Source organism: Glycine soja, chromosome 6 (assembly GCF_004193775.1).
Source record: "Glycine soja cultivar W05 chromosome 6, ASM419377v2, whole genome shotgun sequence".
Taxonomy (NCBI): domain Eukaryota; kingdom Viridiplantae; phylum Streptophyta; class Magnoliopsida; order Fabales; family Fabaceae; genus Glycine; species Glycine soja.
The window spans coordinates 12,186,947-12,206,971 of NC_041007.1; the positions used below are offsets into that span (position 1 = coordinate 12,186,947).

At 33.4% G+C, this 20,025-nt stretch overlaps 3 protein-coding genes across 3 annotated transcripts; 1 reads left to right on the forward strand and 2 right to left on the reverse strand.

The window, feature by feature from the left end:
• Positions 1-291: 291 nt before the first annotated feature.
• LOC114415735 (26S proteasome non-ATPase regulatory subunit 12 homolog A-like) lies at positions 292-6,258 on the forward strand. The gene is made up of 12 exons (XM_028380569.1): positions 292-966; positions 1,199-1,393; positions 2,053-2,160; positions 2,257-2,361; positions 2,476-2,532; positions 2,644-2,840; positions 4,276-4,375; positions 4,457-4,569; positions 4,665-4,815; positions 4,968-5,045; positions 5,510-5,758; positions 5,944-6,258. The coding sequence occupies exons 1-11, from the start codon at positions 958-960 to the stop codon at positions 5,726-5,728; spliced, it is 1,332 nt and encodes a 443-aa protein (XP_028236370.1). The 5' UTR covers positions 292-957; the 3' UTR covers positions 5,729-5,758; positions 5,944-6,258.
• Positions 6,259-7,967: 1,709 nt separating this feature from the next.
• On the reverse strand, positions 7,968-10,151 carry LOC114415737 (ethylene-responsive transcription factor ERF110-like). The gene is made up of 2 exons (XM_028380570.1): positions 9,432-10,151; positions 7,968-8,839 (listed from the first exon to the last, which is right to left on the reverse strand). Exons 1-2 carry the CDS (start codon positions 9,745-9,747, stop codon positions 8,187-8,189), a joined length of 969 nt encoding a protein of 322 aa, XP_028236371.1. The 5' UTR covers positions 9,748-10,151; the 3' UTR covers positions 7,968-8,186.
• A 2,325-nt stretch (positions 10,152-12,476) lies between these two features.
• LOC114414336 (serine/threonine-protein phosphatase 7 long form homolog) lies at positions 12,477-16,812 on the reverse strand. The gene is made up of 4 exons (XM_028378605.1): positions 16,798-16,812; positions 16,309-16,713; positions 16,086-16,227; positions 12,477-12,613 (listed from the first exon to the last, which is right to left on the reverse strand). Exons 1-4 carry the CDS (start codon positions 16,810-16,812, stop codon positions 12,477-12,479), a joined length of 699 nt encoding a protein of 232 aa, XP_028234406.1.
• Positions 16,813-20,025: the final 3,213 nt, after the last annotated feature.

Here is a 20,025-nt window from a genome sequence, read left to right on the forward strand (position 1 = left end):
GCATATCAGTAGAGGAATCAAATCCATTATCTTCTGAGTTGACCTGTTCTGCTGTTCCATAAATGTCACTCAATTTCTATATTCCTCTCTCTATTATAGATTAATAGATTATGATGGTTTGGCAGAGAATTTCTTATGTCCTTGTTGCTGTAATGTCAGGTTTTGTCCACTCCGTTGTCATGAATGGTAAGACATCCAAAATCAATGGTAAATGTCCCTAGTCCCTACAGCATTATCATCATGACAAAAAATTGGTATATGGAATTAAAAGAATGTTTGTATGCTATTCTATCATTACTAATGTTCTCTTGGAGAAGTTCTGCAGACCTAAAATAATAGTCAAGTACATTTCCAAACCATTTAATTAAAGGAACATTCTAATAGGTCACATGGATTCTTCAAATGGGGAGGGATAGGATGCTAACAGGAAATTGAGGCATTAAGGTATTGAGAAATGAGAATCTAATCAGTCAGAAATTCGAATATTTCTCCTAAGTCGTTCATATGGACTCTACAAGAGTACAGTTTCTTGAGAAAAAATGAGAAATGCTAGAACTCACAGTTCACCCAAATTCCCTTTTGAAACGAAAAACTCCTCAAAGCAATGTGCAATGTCCTATTTTCATTCAATTAAGATGCATTTAAACAACAAATGAGGGACAAGAACCCAATTTTATCTTCAATTAAAATCTAAGCAAATCATCAAGAACTTGCAGTATTCCACACTAATGTAAAAAAGGTAGGTACACTTAATAATAAATGTTGGATGGATATTTGTCATACTATAGAAAGGAATTGGGCTAAAATCCCCCAATGACAAGAATAGGCCTAGCACGGTGTAAAATAGTTAGGCCCATGAAAACATTTCATTGCTATATGGCTTCTTTCGAATAGAGAGTACTACAGAAGTTCCTCTCTTCTCCTCTCCTGCACGCAAAGTCGCAAACTTCCACGGTTATGGCTATGGTATGCCCCCGCTTTTCTCTACTGAATTTCCCAAATGCTATTCACACTCCAGATCGCAACACTTCTTTATATGTTTCCACTGTTACTTCTGAATGTGATTTAGTGTTTCTACTTTTATTTATACCTGCCAATGAAGCAGCTCGGCGTAGGTTTAGAAAAAAATAAATGAAAATTAGAATGTTTGAATTTGGATTTTGATGAAGCAGAGTTAGCGATTCTTCTGTATTTGCAGGAGAACGTGGGGAGTTTAGACGCGGCCATTGAGCAATTGCTGAATGCGGAGAAGCATGCGAGGCTCGCCGGCGACGTCGCCGCCACCAGAAACGCCGTCACCGAAATTTTACGGTTGTGCTTCGAAGCGCGTGCCTGGAAAACTCTCAATGACCAGATTGCTCTCTTGTCCAAACGACGTGGCCAGCTTAAGCAGGTAATTGTTCTTTCTTTGTTTTTCATACGAAGCAATAACCTATTTATTATCTAAATTTTTTTTTTTAAATAAAATGTGTAGGTGAATTTTGTGTTAGGTTAGTTAGGGCTTTAGTAGCTGTGGCCATGATTTTTTTAGTTTGCTTTAAAATTGGTTATCGTCTAGTCTACTTCAGAATCTATAGGGTTTTGTTATTCGCTAGGTATTGCGTGTTGTGTTGACCAATGTCTATGAAAATTTTGTTCCAAATATCAATATGCCTTGTAGATTCATGTTAGAAAGTTAGAGTAGACATTCTGTAGAACATGTGTCTTTCACCACTTATAATTCTATTTCATATGGTTTGTTTGGAAAATGAATGCTGGACTGGCATGCTGGAACACAAAAGTATTAGTTCCCTTACCTTTAGAGGTCAGTTCAGTAGGTTAAAAAAAATTGGTTCAGTTTGCAATGCAGTGTTGCTAATAAAATTGCTCTGGTAATTGTTCTACACACCGTTTTACCCCTATAAGCTATAAACTTATCCAAGAATTTTCCACCTTTGCATTTGATAGGTTATAATATAACTGCTTAGAGTTGAGATTTTATCTAGCTGTCTTGCAATTGGTACAAGAAACATGATATGATCCCTCATTCATAAGCCTATTCTATGTACACAGGCTGTGACAGCGATGGTCCAACAGGCTATGCAATATACTGATGAGACACCGGATCTTGAAACTCGTATAGAACTCATCAAAACCTTGAACAGTGTATCTGCAGGAAAGGTTGATCATATGATGTTTTCACTCTTCATTCCTTTTTTATTATTCTCCAATTTAGTCTATCGATGTATGTTTAATATATGTTGTATCATTTGTTAGATATACGTCGAGATTGAGAGAGCTCGGTTGATCAAGAAACTTGCAAAAATTAAGGAAGAACAAGGACTTATAGCTGAAGCTGCTGATTTGATGCAAGAAATTGCGGTCCGTGTGAATTTTAAATGTGTGATGGATTTTATTATGTACCTTTGGTTTTTGTATGTCTCTAGTAATTGAAATTAGCTATCAGTTGACTTACATGATTGGTTTCCTTAACAGGTGGAAACTTTTGGCGCCATGGCTAAAACTGAGAAAATCGCATTCATTCTTGAACAAGTACGGGACATTCTACTTTTTCCTTGAGTAAGGACATTAATTATTGGCCACTAATTTCATATGTTGCTATTTAGTTGCTGATTTGAAAATCTCTTTCATTTAATTGTGCAGGTTCGTTTGTGTCTAGACTGCCAGGATTATGTTCGTGCACAGATACTCTCAAGAAAGATTAGTACGAGAGTGTTTGACGCTGATGTTACAAAAGAAAAGAAAAAGCCTAAAGAAGGTGATAATGTTGTTGAAGAAGCTCCTGCAGATATTCCATCTCTACCAGAGTTGAAGCGGATCTACTATGAACTAATGATTCGGTAACTGATTCTCTACTTGTTGTCTTATTTTGCTTGTTCAATATGCTGCCTGGTAGGGGGTGTTAAAATGTGGATGTTGTTCTGTTACATAGTTATCGGTAGCAGCGAATAGCACCACTGCTGCAATCGAAACCCAATAAACCCACTAGTTCATGCACTTTAAAAGACCAACTTACTTTAGAAGAACTTTTTCCATCTGGCTCGTTCAACTTTTCAGATTTGCTTCCACATATTTGGAATAAGTGGTTTTTAATCTTTCTTTATCAATCTTTTTAACTAGATCTAGGGAACTTAATTCATTGGTTGATCTAGGGAATGGGGATTTGGATTCTGCATTATTTATAAAAAAACAAATTGGAATCTCTGGCTTTCTTTGCTTTTGCCAAGTGTTTATTTCTTTGTTGTACTTTGCTGAAGCATTGAACAGTGCCTCTCTCTAGATATCCCACTGTGGACTGTGGAGGGTACAGAGTAGAATTAAAGCTCTTCACTTTCCGGGGACACTAAATGTTTGGACTAGTTTTGGGGCTTCTCTTTTCCTAAACATTATGTTTGTGTAAATAGACAGAAAGGAAATGGAGAAGAGGAAGATAGGATAGAAATACCAAATTTCCACTATTTGTTTGAGAGGAGAAATAAAAAAGAAGGAATTTTTTGTGGCTACCACGTGTAAAATCTCCCATCAAATGAGCCGTAAAAGTCTAACTATCCTAGTGGATAAGTTGTTGTTGTTGTTCTTGTATTTCTTTTCAACTAATCAATTTACATTTTTTTATGGGGTCTAGTGGTAGTCTTCTTATCAAAAGCATATTCCATTTATTGACCATATTTTAACCAACTTACCAACCAGTGTTTATGGCATGTTAACTGTCTGTCCTAACAGTCCTGTTATGATACAAACTGTGTCTTTTACTGGGAATTATATGAAAGAAGATGATCAAAATGTCATGAATTAATTGACCTTAAAAATATTAGGAATGATTTTTGAAGTTGACAGCGTGCTGGTTATACTTTTCCTTTCCTTACAAATGTAAAGATTCCTTTTTTACTCTTGATTTTTGTTTTGAGAATAACTATCACTCTGTTAATATGTTATGCTGTGAACTCTGAAGTTGAGACCCTTTTTCAAAACTCCATTATCAAATTTTCATTTAGCGAGTGTTATCAAATGACTTTTATTTTGTGTTTGTCATTATTCCAAATTTATACTCTGTTCAATTCTTGTAAACAAAAAGATACCCAGTACCCACAGGCCACAGCCTTTTGAATTTGGTGCTATTCTTCAAAATCAATTTCAGTAATCTGCTAAGATATTTATTAATGTTGTTTGATTTGCCTTGGTGCTGCATTCTTTTGATGCCTACTTCCTGATGATTTTTGTGTGCTGATCATAAATTTTTTGTTGTCTTATGATGGTTTCTGTTTGTCCTTGAAGGTATTATTCCCATAAAAATGATTATCTTGAAATTTGCCGTTGCTACAAGGCAATATATGAGATTCCATCTGTCAAAGAAAATCTTGCCGAGTGGATTCCAGTAGGCTTTCCCTACTCTTTATTTTATTTATCTGTTGTCAGATTGTGTTTCTTTTTCTCTGAATATTTTCTTTTCATGTAGATCCTGAGGAAAATATGTTGGTATTTGGTTCTATCCCCGCATGATCCAATGCAGTCAAGTCTTCTCAATTCTACCTTGGAGGATAAGAATCTGTCTGAGATTCCAAACTTTAAGTATGTCTTCCTAATCTTGGAGTTGCGCATCTTGCTAGATGTTTTAGTTATTCTTCCCTTCTCATTTGATGCACATGCTATATATCATGCCGTAGGTTACTGTTGAAACAGTTGGTCACTATGGAGGTTATCCAGTGGACAACTCTTTGGGATTCATACAAGGATGAGTTTGAGAATCAGAGTAACTTAGGAAAGAATTTGGGTGAAAAAGCAGCTGAAGATCTGAGGGAAAGAGTAATTGAACATGTAATTCCCTTACATTGTTATATTTCTTTTGCCCCCTTCCTCCCTTCAATTTGCTTGGGAGGTATTTTGTGGATATGACTTATTTTTCAGTTTTCATAATTCTTGATTTAGGATGTGAGCATTAATGTGGTGTATTCTTGTTACCTTGCCAGAATATTATTGTTATATCAAAATACTATGGAAGGATTACTTTGAAGAGACTTGCAGAGCTTTTGTGTCTCAGTGTTCAGGTTTGTAATGCTAGTTATGATTATGTGCTGAAAGTTTTTCTGTAGTAAATAATTGTTTTTGATGTGTTTTAGCAAGCCTCTAGAGTTTCAGATAAATTGCCTAGTTCTTTCACAATAACCAGTGGGAAAGAAGAGTGCCTGTTTTGATAGTTTCATGTTATATGCTGCTATAGTCAGGAATGAACCTACATATAAGCTTTTCAGGGCAACTGCCTCAATAAAGATTTATTTTTTTTCTTAATATTATGTAAATCTGTGTATGTTGTCTGCACAGATTTCATTTATGTATTGCCCCACAGCTTAAAATTTCTGGATCTCTGGTGGTTTTAGTTCATTTGCCATCTCAAACTTGTGATTTTGTTGTTTCTTAATGAGCAACATATGAATATATAGATGTTGCAAACAGTTAAAATGTTTATCTTTTAATATGAAGATCCTAACTAATTCTCCTTGTAAAATTTCAGGAAGCTGAGAAGCATCTTTCAGATATGGTTGTGTCTAAGGCATTGGTGGCGAAGATTGATAGACCCATGGGAATAGTTTGTTTCCAAAGAGCCAAGGATAGCAATGACGTTCTTATCTCATGGGCAGCAAACTTGGAGAGGCTGCTTGATCTTGTGGAGAAGAGCTGCCATCAAATACACAAGGAAACCATGGTGCATAAAGCTGCCTTGAAGGTTTAAGAAGTTCCCTGTCACTATTAAAAGTTATAGGTACAGCTTGTCCTTTTCATCTCAAATTTTCTTATGAATCAGTTTTTAAAGAGGGAGTAGCTGACAAGAAGCAAATTTTGTAATATATGGAAGTATCATGAAGATGATGATGATGATAATGATGGTTCGTTTCTGAACTTTTCCTTTATGATTGATCATAATGCTTCTATGTCTGGTAACTGCAGGTGAACCCCAATATAGATGTGATTTTGGACTGAAGGTGACTTAAAAGGATGTTAATTTGAATTGTTGCTGATTAGATTGGTGAGGTATTGGATTAAAAGACGAGGCTTTCTTTTTCCACTTTAGATACTGTCAATGATGCAATTAGGGTAGAGCTGATATATGCTTCTTAGCGTTGTATACTAATGGTGAATTTACCACCGACTTATGACTGGATCCTAAACGTTCTTGTTTGTAGCTCAGCGGGAAGAAATCGAATGCTGATATTCTTTTGTCTGTTTTATTTTCCCGTATTTATTGGGCTTACTATTCGACTGTCGTTTCATTCTCCCCCATTACGTTTTGTGAGTTTGCATGACCTTAATGGTGAATGAGGTGATTCGTGCAACGAGTACTGCCGAAGTACAAGATTATAATGAAACTTTATCTTAATTGCAAAATGCAAATGTCATTATGGAAAATAACTTAAAAAGGTCAAAATATGACTACGCAATTACTCATCATAAACGCAAGTGTCATTTTTTCAAAAAAATATTTAAACTTCTTAATAAACGATTGAGTCAATGGTCTTGAATAAAAGTTATTATTGCTTGAACGACTGTGTTACTTGCACAACATTAACATTGTTTTCGTTGTTTTACACGCCACTGAACTTCTTACGTGTGGCTTAAGTGTGCAGGGTACTTTTTTTCTCTCTCGATTGAGAGGACGTGTAAAGATCAAAAGAAAACGCTTTAAAATGTTTTTTTTTTTTTTTGAGTTACGTTGCTCAGACGCAAGGAAGAATTATAATGTAAGGCTCTGCGAACCTTGGTACACACTTCATTTGTTTTCCTATGTTTTATAATGGTCTTCACGTGTGTGTTGTGTGTGGACATATGTTATTATTCTCTTTGTGAATCTTTTGCGAATGAATTGTTGCTTACGTAGTCGAGCAACGTTGAAATATATCCCCCATGGTAGTCAATTTCAGGTTCGTTGCAGTCAAATTCATGGGTTGCTCCTTTAAATTGTAGTTTATGGTACGTTGTTTGTTTACCTTAACTTACATATTTGTATGCATGAGTGTTTAAAAGAGGCATTTGGACTTCACCTAGAGGTTTGAATGAAGACTCTCTCGTAAGTTCCACAAGATGCAATTCAATATAATACTGCGCCGAATGAATGTTTGAATTTCAAGTTGTGATAAGGACTTTTTGGATGACAAAAAAGGAAGAAAAGAATTTGCCAGAGGAAGATGTTTACCTTTCTAGTAAGAAATTTAAAACAAATCATTAAACCGTTCCGTGGAACAAAGTGTCAAACGCATTTTTCTCTGATCACGTTACTAACATGCAATGTCAGAAAACAGTGTTCGGATTACTAGAGCTATATAACGAACGTGGACTCAGCCATCGGTTATGATTGTAAATTATGATTTACTTGATTTTAGTAAGATTCCAAGTGTGTTTTAGTTCTTAACTTCATAAAAATTTCACCTTATATTTGGCATTTGCAAAATATTATTTGCTTTATTCATTTTCAAGAAAGACATTTTTCACTATATAAGTATATATAATCCTTAGTTTTAGTGGAAATTTTGAAAAAAGGAACATAAATAAATGATGTCTTGCAAAATCATAAATTAAAATAAAAAAATTGACATAATTAAGAACTAAAATGACACATCTATAATTTCAAAATTAGAGCAGGGATTCCTTAATGCATATTAGTCCTAGTGGTAAAAAAAAGTTAACTTAAAATCCAGTGGAGAAAAAAAAACCGTCAAAGTTTATCATTATGAATTTGTTCAAGTTTACTTGAAGTCTTGTTTAAACAAATTTTTCAACAAGCATCTATAGCAAAAACAAAATAAAATGAATCAATAAGGTTTGAGAACTTTTTTATTTGATTTTTTTAAGTTAAGGTACATTTTCTTTTTTGAAGCAGAGTTAAGGTACATAAATTATTGAATTTATTTTATTTTATTTTCTTAAAAGTGTTAACTTCTGGTGCCAGACTAAACAGTTTCATTACACCAAAAAAAAAAGACTAAACAGTTTCTGCATTGTGAAGGTTTTAATACCATAATTTCCTCCATAAACATCTTAATCATCTAAAGTCATGAATCATGAATGTACGTATTGGCAAGCTAGTCTTGCAATTACAGATAATAGAAGTATAATGTTTTTAAAAAAAAAAAATGAAGAGATTATGATAGTGAAAGAAGAAAAATACAGATTCCATAAACATTAAACAAAAAGGATCATCCGGAGGAAGACGAGCTGTGACCAGAAACCTTTGACCATGGTGGCAACTGGCCAGAATACAACGAAGAAAGTGAAGTGTCCTGAGAAGTTACAGAAGAAACAAACGCAGAAGAAGAAGACGACAACAACGAAGACGAAGATTGAAGATGATGAGAAGCCATGGCATTAGACGTCACAAACATCCTATTACCATCATAAAGGTTGGTGTTGGTGGGGAAGCCCGAGAGTTGAAAATACTCGTAAACATTGGTCGCAGTTGAAGCCTGAGAAGGAAGAAGAAGAGGTCGAGTACTGTGAACAACTGGGTCTGTTGATGTTGTAATAGATACAAGAGAAGATGGAGAATTGGAAACAGTGAATTGAGGTTGTCGGAGAGTGACATTCTCAGGAAAATTGAGTTTGGCTTTGTTGCCTCTGAAACGAAGAGCAGCTTCATCGTATGCTCTAGCTGCTGCCTCTGCTGTGTCAAATGTTCCTAACCATACTCTTGCCGCTTTGAATGGGTCTCTTATCTCTGCTGCCCATTTCCCCCACGGCCTCTGCCTCACCCCTCTGTATTTTCTCCTTCCTTCATCCCTTGTTGCATTCTCTGTTGTTGTTCTGTATTCGTACACAGAATTTCCCATTTCCCTTGTTGCATATTCTGCCCCTGTATTTACATTCTTAACTTATCAATACTTACAGATTATCTATCTACAAATTCTTCATATTCTCATATTCCACGAAACCCATCCTTGTAAAATTTACTAACTGGATTAACCTTATTTTATTGGAGTATTACGTAAATAATGGCAATTTCAGACAAAATAAACAAATAATAAATATAGTAACATTTTTTTTTTTTTTGAGATGAGCAACTTTTATTCTGCAATTCATTTTATTATTGTTATGCATATATAATATATTCCAAGGTATTGGACTGCAATCTTGAAGGTTGAGTTGTTCTATTCTATATATCAATATAGAATTAAAGAAAACATTATTTATTAGTATTTCCTAATTCCTAATATAATTAAAACAGTTATAATATATATAGTATAATATAATCCAAGGTGTTAGACTGCAATCTTGAAGGTTGAACTGTTGTATTCTATATTACGATATACAATTAAAAGAAAACATTATTTATTACTAATTCCTAATTCCCAATATATTTCAAACATGGATTGCTCAATCATGGTAGAAAATTAAAGAAAATAAATACTATAGATTGTAAAGAATTGAATTAATATGGTGCTTACTTGTTGGCATAGCAGGGGATGATGAAGGTGGATGTGAGAATAAGGATGATGTATATGTATCATTTTCCCTACTTCTCTTGAGAGAAGAGGTGCCAACAACATAAGTAGATGAAGAAGAAGAAGAAGGCATGGTTGGTGTAACAATAACAGTATCATCATGAGGTTGATGATGAAGAACCAAAGAAGAAGAAGAAGAAGAATCACCGGTTATTGGCACCTCTCCGGAGACCACGTGGGTCAAAGCTGAGACCATAGCAGACATCTCCCTCTCCCTATTCAAACCCGGAAATAGCCTTGACAATGTAGGGTTGTTCATTATCCCTTCATGGAATAATATCAATTCCTTATTGTCATCAACCTCATTTCCCTTCTCTTTAGGATTCGCCACCTTTAACACACACGTGTAAACACAATCGAAGATAATAAGAAAAAGCTTACAATAAATCACCCACACCCTGATGAAAGCTGGTTTAATTAGATGATCCCTCGTTTCTGCATGAAAAAATAATACCCCTTCAATCTCACAACCCTATAAGTGACTTGTTTCATATATAAACGGAACGATGGAAGAAATGGAAAGGTTCAAATTGTTTGCAGGCGCCGCCATATAAGAGTCAGTCGGTGGTGTATTGTGTGTGGAGAGAACCTCTCCATTGGCGGTTTGGCAACTCTTTCGTGCTAGTCGGCAAAAAGGGTAGGAAAAAGGAGATACATGTAAGAGCCGACATGACAACGATATAATAAAAAGCAAGTGAAATTTTATATACCTATGATGTATTATTTGACATTTTTAAATATATTACCTAGTCAAAGAAAAAGAAAATATGCTGGATTAATTGACATTTTTTAAATATATTACTATATTTTATCAAATAAAATCTTGTATATTGCATTTAGATAATTTATATAGAATTCTAGATCCAAATCTCTATATTGTTATTAAACACACAACAAGCTCATATAAGCCTTGGCTAATAACTTAAATTCAGGCTCTTTGTAAGTGAATTTAATTTAATAATGAAAAGAAAAGTTGTAATGACAACAATTTTTTAAGTTGGACAAAATCCAACCCAGTGGCTTTTTAAAATCGTAAGGATGTCCTACTCAAGAGAAAGGGATGCATCATCCAAGAACTAAATTTGGTAATATTGGTATGACCCACTTGGTGGTGGCAGGTGCCATGTATGGTTAATTAAGCATAAAGCATAATAGTCCATCGTTTGCCCAGATGATAACTCCTGGCCTAGGATGAACCGAAAATCCGAAAAGTTGCAAAAGGTGTAAAACTAACCTGGGGACCCCCACCTTATAGATTGTTAATCGGATGTAATTTCCTTCCTCCAACTATGTTACTGTTTAGATAAAAAAAAATTATTATGCAGTTTTCACACTAAGTTCACATTCACTTCTTTTTTGTCAATTCGAAAATATTCCCATCACGTTTTATTAATTTGAAAACATCCGCATCATACAATTAAGTATGAGGTTAAATATGCAGACCCAAAACCTTATCCAGAAATTTGGTGGGGAAAGAGGCAAAAGTGTGTGACACAACATGTGAACTTCAGGTTTCATAATAAATATTATATTATTAGTATAATAAATGTTCACTTTTATTAGTTTATAATATAAGGTTGGGGTTTGCTTCTTTTTTTTTTTGACAGAGGTTGGTTGGGGTTTGCTTCAAGCAATCCGTTTTGCTAATTCAATGGGCACGGAAAACTTAAAATTTGAAGTTGATAATACGGGTGTGACAGATAAATTAAGAAGTAAATCAGTGGGTCATTCTGAATAGGATCTTTATTAGAGGAGTGTAGAAGACTCTTGAACCATCATCCAATTTACTGTATTGATTTTGTTAGAGAGAAGCTAAGGATGTTGTCAAAACTTAGATAGCATCTTTGATGGAAAAATTTATTTTCGATTTTTGGATTATTTTTTATAAGTTTATGTTATATAAAATATAAGAACTTTGTATATTTTTTATTTTAGTGATAAATCTCAATTTGAGTTTTTGGATCACGTTTTCTAAGTATTACATTCCTAATTAGTTAGCAAAAAGATATTAAAAAATAATTTTTTAAAAACAAAAATTATTAAAAGTTCTTTTTCTAAAACCAACATCCAAGACAAAAATAAATTATGGATTTAATAAACATAAATTTTTCAACTTAAAAATCCAACTCAAGAATCTCATTTAAAGATACTTTTAGATTGTTCTATCTTTGTCTTTATATTTGTTATCATGTGTTCTTTTATTGAACAATTGATTACGAATGAAATAATACAAGTGATTTTCAGTAAAAAAAAAAAACATCGCCTTTAACATTGTTTCCTTTAATCTCTTTTTTATACTGCAAATGAGTTATATCATTTTATTATAAAAAAAAATATCATTTCATTGACAACAGTAATTTCAATCCAATTAGGAATATGATAAAAAAAAAAACTGACAACTAACATAAAATTTAGACATCCTAACAGAAAGATGAGCGATTTGATTTTCTTGTGGTCTAATTAACTAAACTCAACTGAGTTGTGTATACTTTATATGTGTGTGATCTTTATTTTATAAAAATACTAAAAAAAATTTATAGATAAATATCAATATATATATATATATATATATATATATATATATATATATATAATGATTTGGGTATGCATATGTATTTGATAGCTTTTTAGGACCGTAGTCAACGCTGCATTCAGTCAAACGATACGGGCACACGCGGTTAAAAAGGTGATGGATATAAGTAAAACTGTGGGCAAATTTCCCCATCTGGGGTTCTTTTACAAAATATTTCCCCAGATGGGGTTCTTTTAAAAAATTTAACAAGGGGGGGTTGTTTTGTTACGTAAAATGCATGGAAATATAGCAAACTGCCGTTGGCAATGGCGGTTTGCTGGCCATCTCCCACGTGGCAAGGAAAACGCCAGTGGTGATGGCGAGTTCTTCACGTCTGCAAATCGCCTCTCCTTCTGGCGAGTCCGTGCACAGATGAGCAAACCGCCAGTCAAACTGGCGGTTTTGCTTTTGCAGCCCTAGGTTCCAGCTTTTTTGAGGTTCCAGCTTTTTGCAGGGATACGTTTTTCCAGGTAGGGAGTTGCAACTGCCATTGGCAACTTGAGGGCAAGTTGCAACTCCCACCAGCGATTTAGGGAAGAAGACATAGCCAGTGCTGGTAGCGATTTAAGTGCTATATAAACTCCGATTCTCAGTTCTTATCTCAACGCTGCGTGCTCAAATTTTAGTTTTTAAATTTGTTGCTTATTCATCTCACTGCGTGCTCAAATTTCATTGCTTCTTCAACGTTGCTATAATCAGATTTAAGGGCGTCAAATTCATTTTAAAATTGTGAGTGTCTAAGAATTCCGCATAAAATTTTGTATTTACTTGTTCAGTTTTAAATATTTGAATGAGACTATAATTTGTGTTATAATTTTGTTAAAGTAATTTTTTTTATTATGAATAATTAATTATATTATATATAGAAAATTAGGTTATATTTTAAGAGAATGCATTCCTATTGATCATATCATAAAGAAGCTCCTTAACACTCTAATTATAGATGATTGTAAGAAAACCTTTTAGTGTGTGCTTGATTTAAGGCGATGAATTAAACTTGAAATTGATTTCAGCTGAAATGAGATGAAAGTGGTAAGGTGAAGCATTTGATAGGAGTGTAATAAGTATGAAAGTTTTAGAAAATGATGGGTGCCTCCATGGGCGAACAAAACTTTTGCAAAATGATATAAATTGGGGTAAAAATAAAGGTACTGGGACAAGCAAATATAAGTAATTTTTTAAAGTAATTATTTTAAAGTAATCTCGATACAAACTAAAGTTTTGTATTTGCTTGTTCAATTTTAAATATTTGAATGAGGCTATAATTTTTTTATTTGTTAGTTTCCAGTAAAATAATTTGTATGCTAATTTTTTTTAAGTAATTTTTTATTAAAAGTAAATTTCAGCTTTGAAGTAAATTTTTTTTAGTTTTTATTTTGCAGTAAAATAATTTGTATGATAATTTTTGTAAGTAATTTTTAATTAAAACTAGATTTCAGCTTTAAAATTTTTTTTTAAGTAATTATTTTTATTTCTTAGTTTCCAGTAAACTAATTTGTATTGTAATTTTTTTAAGTAATTTATAATTAAAAGTAGATTTCAGCTTTGAAGTAATTATTTTTAAGTAATTTTTTTTATTTCTTAGTTTGCACTAAAATAATTTGTATTATAATTTTTTGAAAGTAATTTTTAATTTAAACTAGCTTTCAGCTTTTAAGTAATTTTTTTAAGTAATTTTTTTAAGTAATTTTTTTTATTTCTTAGTTTGCACTAAAATAATTTGTATTATAATTTTTTGAAAGTAATTTTTAATTTAAACTAGCTTTCAGCTTTTAAGTAATTTTTTTTATTTCTTAGTTGGCACTAAAATAATTTGTATTATAATTATTTGAAAGTAATTTTTAATTTAAACTAGATTTCAGCTTTCAAGTAATTTTTTTAAGTAATTTTTTTTATTTCTTAGTTTGCACTAAAATATTTTTTTTTATTCCTTCCATGGACTATTTTGAATTTATTATGAATAATTAATTAAAATATTGTTTTTGTAGGTACACGATGAATTCGGTTATAACACTGTTGTATTTCAATGGAAGGGTATATGAAGATAATGATGGTGTAATATTTGAAGGCAGTAAAAAAGCGATTCAGATTAAACGTGGAATTAGTTTCAATGCTTTGAAGAAAAAAATTGGAGACAAGGTAAAGTTACAAAATAATGAAATTATTTCTGCTATCAGTTGTAGATTTTTAGTGTCAGGAAAATATATTGCCTTGCAAATTTGCGATGACGAAGACGTTGAAACGATGCTCGAAAGTTTTAAACAACAACAAGAAATGTCAGTTCTAGAATTGTACATAGAAAAGGATGTGGCTGGTGGTTCAATGTTTCATTCTGCAAATTCCCTTACATCATGTGGAAATTATGTATCTAATGATTACACACAACCGCCAACAAATATGAGCAATTTAAATCTTGACGAAGATGATGATCATGATGATGATGATTATCTTGTGTCTAACTCATACGTTGAAGAGTCGTTAGACGAAGATGACAGTGTTGACGGTATATCAGATACAGACAATGAAGTCCCCGAGATGATTCCACCAGTAAGAATTGTTCACCCAGCAGAAGGTATGATTTCCTCTTAAAAAATACTTCAGTCAATATATTTATTATTTCACGACAATTGTATTTAATGCCAAATAAGTATGATTTGAATTTTTTTTGGACTATAAGGTGTACAAGGAATTCAGAATCCATTTTGGAATGATGCTTTGCATTATAATAATATCAACTGGAGTCATCCTGATGAGGAGGACATTTGTGGTTTGGAGATGCCATCCACTTTTAATGTTGGTCAAGAATTATATGTTGGCATGGAATTTGATAGTAAAGATGCGGTCAAGAATGCGGTCAAGAATGCGGTCAAACAATATGTTATGAGGGTGCATCAAAGTTTCAAAGTGGTTGAAAGCAAATGGGACAAGTATGTGGTTTGTTGCTTGAATAGAAATGCAGATTGTCCTTGCCCTTTCTACATGAGGTCAATCCTATCTAAAAAGACTGATTCATGGAAAGTCACTCAATGGGGTGGACCACACACATGTCTCAATATGACCATGACCCAAGATCACGAGAAACTTGATTCAGATTTAATTGCGACTTGTGTAGTAGGTAAGTATTTTATGTTCATATTATGTTATTGTTTAGCCTTAATTGTCATTTAAATTTTGTTATTCTATTGACAGGCATGATCAGAGAAGATCCATCGATAAAAATTTCATTGATTCAAGAAAGGATTAACAGTCAATTTGCGTACAAGGTGTCCTACAAAAAAGCTTGGTTGGCGAAACAGAAAGCCATTGCTATTGAATATGGCGATTGGGATGAGTCATATGCGAAACTTTCGTCGTGGCTAACACACATGCAAAATCATTCTCCTGGATCGTATTTTCAAATACTACATGACGATTTTATCGTTGGAAATACGGTTAGTCGCGAACACCGCCAATTTCATAGAGTTTTCTGGACATTTGGCCAATGTAAAGAGGCTTTCAAGTACTGTAAGCCAATCATACAAGTTGACGGCACACATTTGTACGGCAAATACCGTGGGACCCTCTTAATGGCCACATCCCAAGATGGAAATGGTGGTGTCCTTCCTCTAGCATTCGCGGTGGTGGAAGGTGAGACGTTGACAGCGTGGTCATGGTTTTTGGCACACTTGCGTGAACATGTCACAGATAAAAATGGTATTTGTCTAATATCTGATCGACACGCAAGTATAAAGTCCGCTGTCGCTAACGAAGCACTTGGCTGGCAACCTCCCCACGGTTATCATGTCTACTGCGTGCGACACATAGCAAGCAACTTCAATCGAAAATTCAATAATGCAAAACAAAAAGAAATGTTGAAGAAATTGGGTAAAATTTCATATTTGATGGCCACGTTTATTTTACTTTCATATGTTGGGAAAAATCTTCCGCTTGAACAATCTCCCTTCGTCTGTCAAAACCTCGAGTTTCAACACTTGACTGAAGCATGTGAAACTGTTGTGGGGGAAATCGACGCTCTGATGCTGGACCATGTGCCACAAGCTCAGTGATCCTCTCTTGCTCTTGGGATAAAATCGCTAACTTTTCCACATATGGCACGAGATCATCAACTGTCCATGTGTTTCGCCCTTGTGGTGACACCATATACTGCAATGTCTCGGTAACTTCACCCTGCAATTATTAGGGTAAGGAAATTAATGTCGATGCTTTAAAAAATAAATTGAAGTTAAATAATTAAAAAGAAAGAAATACCAATGTAGCCGTGTTTGCATTGTTTGGGTCGATAAACATTTTTGTTTTGCGCCTATACCACACCATGTAATCCGAGTTAAAACTCAATAGGCCCTCTTGTCGAGCATAAACGTCGACCCTAAACTCAGCTTGATTATTCCACTGACTGATAAATGGGGCCAACAGCTGGAACCAATTTTCATCCATTTTGCCTTTCAGTGTTAGCCCGTGGACATTCCATGGTTGCGAAGGAGACTCCGGAATAGGTTGTTGCATTCCAAATTGTCGCAACACTCTATCCGGTTGGTGCCACTCTACAACATGGAAACAAATGAGTGGCACCACTGCGCACCACGCCATACTGCCAACCAAACAAATGGGAGGCAACATCGACATAACAGTTGTTGTGTAAGGCTCCCACAGAAACTGCATACAATAACACAATTGTTAATTTATCTTAAACCATGACATTTTATTTATTATTTAACAAATACATGATGATCTTGTTACCTCATGTCGTTTCATGATATCCAATTTGCGACGGAAAACTATTAGATCATCATTGCCAATATGTTGGTTTCCACGTCGCAGCCACCTACAAAAAAAATATGAAATAATTAGTGCCGACGCATTACATTATTGATTATTTTCAAATGAAATTTTTTAAAAAAAAACTAACCTGTGTCCGAGTGGTTTGTTTTCCATTATAGGAGGAGTTCTCTTTGGAGCCAAAGTCGTGCAGCGTTCCCATGCCCACATTTGGATTAAGATGCACATACCTCCGATTGATTTTATTTTGTAATCAGTGGCGCTGCACATCTCTCTGTATAAATAAGCAAGCACGGCAGGTCCCCATGCATACGTGCTGCACTGTTCAAAGTCCCGTAAAAATTGGAGGTACCTTAGGGAAACTTTACTGCTGCTTTTGTCAACAAATAGAACTCCTCCTATGAATCTGAGGATCCATGCACGGGTAAACCTTTGTAATTGTTCTACGTTCCCGTCATGGATATTTATTTCTGAAAAATGGTGAGCCAGCCAACTTAATTTGACCACACTGCCTTGAAGTTCACCTTCCTGTGGTCTGACTCCCAATAATTCTTCACACAATTCAGCCCAATAAAGATTAGTCTGACCAATTAATGGTGCCCCCTCAGTATGAAGACCTAACAACACTGACACATCTTGAAGAGTAATCGTAGCCTCTCCGCATCTCAAGTGAAACGTGTGTGTCTCGGGCCTCCATCTTTCAATCAAGGCTGTAATTAATGAAGAATTAATTTTCAGGTACCCCATTTTCATTATCCAATAGAATCCTGATTGGCGAAGCAGAGGAATAATTTCCTCTGGTATTTCTTCTTGTCCTTGATAGATGGGTACAACTCGTCTGATATGTAACTTCCTGTCTGGTTCTCCATTCCAAACATGTTCGGAAACATGTTTAGGTTGCAGCCATAAAACGTCTCCATCTATTGGACCAGACTTAATGTGTATACCAGATGAAGATGAGGATGAAGATGCCATTAATACTGTAAAGTAAAATGTAATACAAAAAATTAACAACAAAAATTGTACATTAAAAAAATTAACTACATTTAAATAAATGCTTTAAAATACTCTACAATTAAAAAAATTACAAACTTAATAGCTACACCAATTAAAATAAATGACCAACTTAAAATACATAAATTTGTTACACGTACAAAAATTTAACACAAAAAAACTTAAAATACTACCTAAAATACTTTACAAATAACAAAATTAAAAATTACATAGCTACACAAATTTAAATAAATTACCAAATTAAAATACATAACAAAATTAAAAATTTAAACACGTACATAAATTTAACACAAAAAAACTTAAAATACTATCTAAAATACTCTACAAATAACAAAATTAAAAATTAAATATGTACAAAAATTTAAATAAATGACCAAATTAAAAATACATAACAAAATTAAAAATTTTAACACTTACATAAATTTAACAAAAATAAATTAAAATACGACCTAAAATACTCTACAAATAACAAAATTATAAATTAAATACCTACACATATTTAAATAAATGACCAAATTAAAATAAATAACAAAATTAAAAATTTAAACACGTACATAAATTTAACACAAAAAAACTTAAAATACAACCTAAAATACTCTACAAATAAGAAAATTAAAAATTAACATACCAACATAAATTTAAATAAATGACCACATTAAAATACTTACATAACAAAATTATAAAATAAAATACGTACTTAAATTTAACACAACATATATTAATTTACTAACTAAAATACTCTACAAATAACAAAATTAAATATTAAAATATCTACATAAATTTAAATAAATGATCATATTTTTTTCCAATTATTAAAATTTAAATTAAATAACATATATTATACACAAAAAATGGCATTAAATAAAAAAATTACCATGGAATCAAAAATTTAAACAACATACATATATAAAATTAATAAAATATCATATATTTCAGTAAAAATTATAAATAAGTCAATTAAATAATATCCACTGTCTAACTAAAACTAAAAATACCATATATAAAATACAAATAATATCATACAAACCTAATAAATCTAAACCAATTAATAATAATATAACAGCTAAAATTAAGGTACAAATCATTTTATCACAAATAATAACATATGAATTTAAAATCAACTAACCTACAACTAACGTATAAAATAATAATATACCAACTTAAATTTGTAACATATACTACTTAAAATTTAAAAGTTCCAGCTAATATCAACTAAAGTTGTCAAGTTAAGAAAAACTTACCAATTTGAGCAATCACTTAACAGCAATACAAGACCAACCACTTAAGAAGAGAAGAGAAACTACTTAGGAAGAGGAGAGAGTTATTGTCCTACAAAAATAAACAAATGTATCAAATAAAATTAAGTTAACATATATAGTTATATAACATAATAATATTTATCATTGATAAATACTTACCAAACAGAAAACGCAGGAACAAAATAACAAGAAGGCTGGGAGAACTTATGAGGAACAATATCAAAAAAGAAAGAAGTGCAAGGAAGGCGCGGCTGTGATGAACAACGACCTTCTTCTTTTATAAGGGAACGGGACCGATTTTTTTAAATCAAGCAAACCGCCAGCCTTGCTGGCGGTTCCTTCTCCAAGCAAATCGCCGTTCGTACTGGCGATTCCAAGCCCGCCTGCACCACTGCACCACTGCTGCACCTGCGCCACTGCTGCACCTGTGCGCCTAGCCTAGCCCTCAGCCTAGGAACTCGCCAGTCAAACTGGCAGTTCCCTATGCATGGCTATGTCGCCATTGCAACCAGCGATTCCTTCAGAATCACCAAACTCGCCAGTGGTACTGGCAGTTTGGGTGCTGTATGCATGCATGCCACGTAAAAAACAGCCCCATCGTGCAAATTTTTTTAAAAAGACCCCATCTGGGGAAATATTTTGTAAAAGAACCCCAGATGGGGAAATTTGCCTAAAACTGTGTGTTCCCTCTCTGTGCCAGCCTAAACACCCTTTGACAGATTCGGTTCTATTTCTAGAAACAATAAAACAATGTTTTCGAGAAAGGAAAAAAAAAAGTTCAACGTTTTCAGTTTTGCCTTGTCTTCAAGTCTTGTAAAAAAAAAAAAAGAGGTTACTGCATAAAAAAAAGAGGTTACTGCATAAAACAATGTTTAGAATTTTCATCTTATATGATAGTCTATTACCAATCGTTTAA

What these genes read in the sequence shown, in the direction of transcription:
- LOC114414336 (XM_028378605.1), bottom strand. An exon ending in ATGCAAACACGGCTACATTG is followed by an intron (nt 16,228 to 16,308) that starts GTATTTCTTTCT and finishes TAATAATTGCAG; the next exon opens with GGTGAAGTTACCGAGACATT. An exon ending in CACTGAGCTTGTGGCACATG is followed by an intron (nt 12,614 to 16,085) that starts GTCCAGCATCAG and finishes AATCGCTACCAG; the next exon opens with CACTGGCTATGTCTTCTTCC.
- LOC114415735 (XM_028380569.1), top strand. An exon ending in GACGTGGCCAGCTTAAGCAG is followed by an intron (nt 1,394 to 2,052) that starts GTAATTGTTCTT and finishes CTATGTACACAG; the next exon opens with GCTGTGACAGCGATGGTCCA. An exon ending in ATCTTGCCGAGTGGATTCCA is followed by an intron (nt 4,376 to 4,456) that starts GTAGGCTTTCCC and finishes CTTTTCATGTAG; the next exon opens with ATCCTGAGGAAAATATGTTG.
- LOC114415737 (XM_028380570.1), bottom strand. Translation starts at nt 9,747, where the DNA reads ATGAACAACCCTACATTGTCAAGGCTATTTCCGGGTTTGAATAGGGAG. An exon ending in ATCCCCTGCTATGCCAACAA is followed by an intron (nt 8,840 to 9,431) that starts GTAAGCACCATA and finishes ATGTAAATACAG; the next exon opens with GGGCAGAATATGCAACAAGG.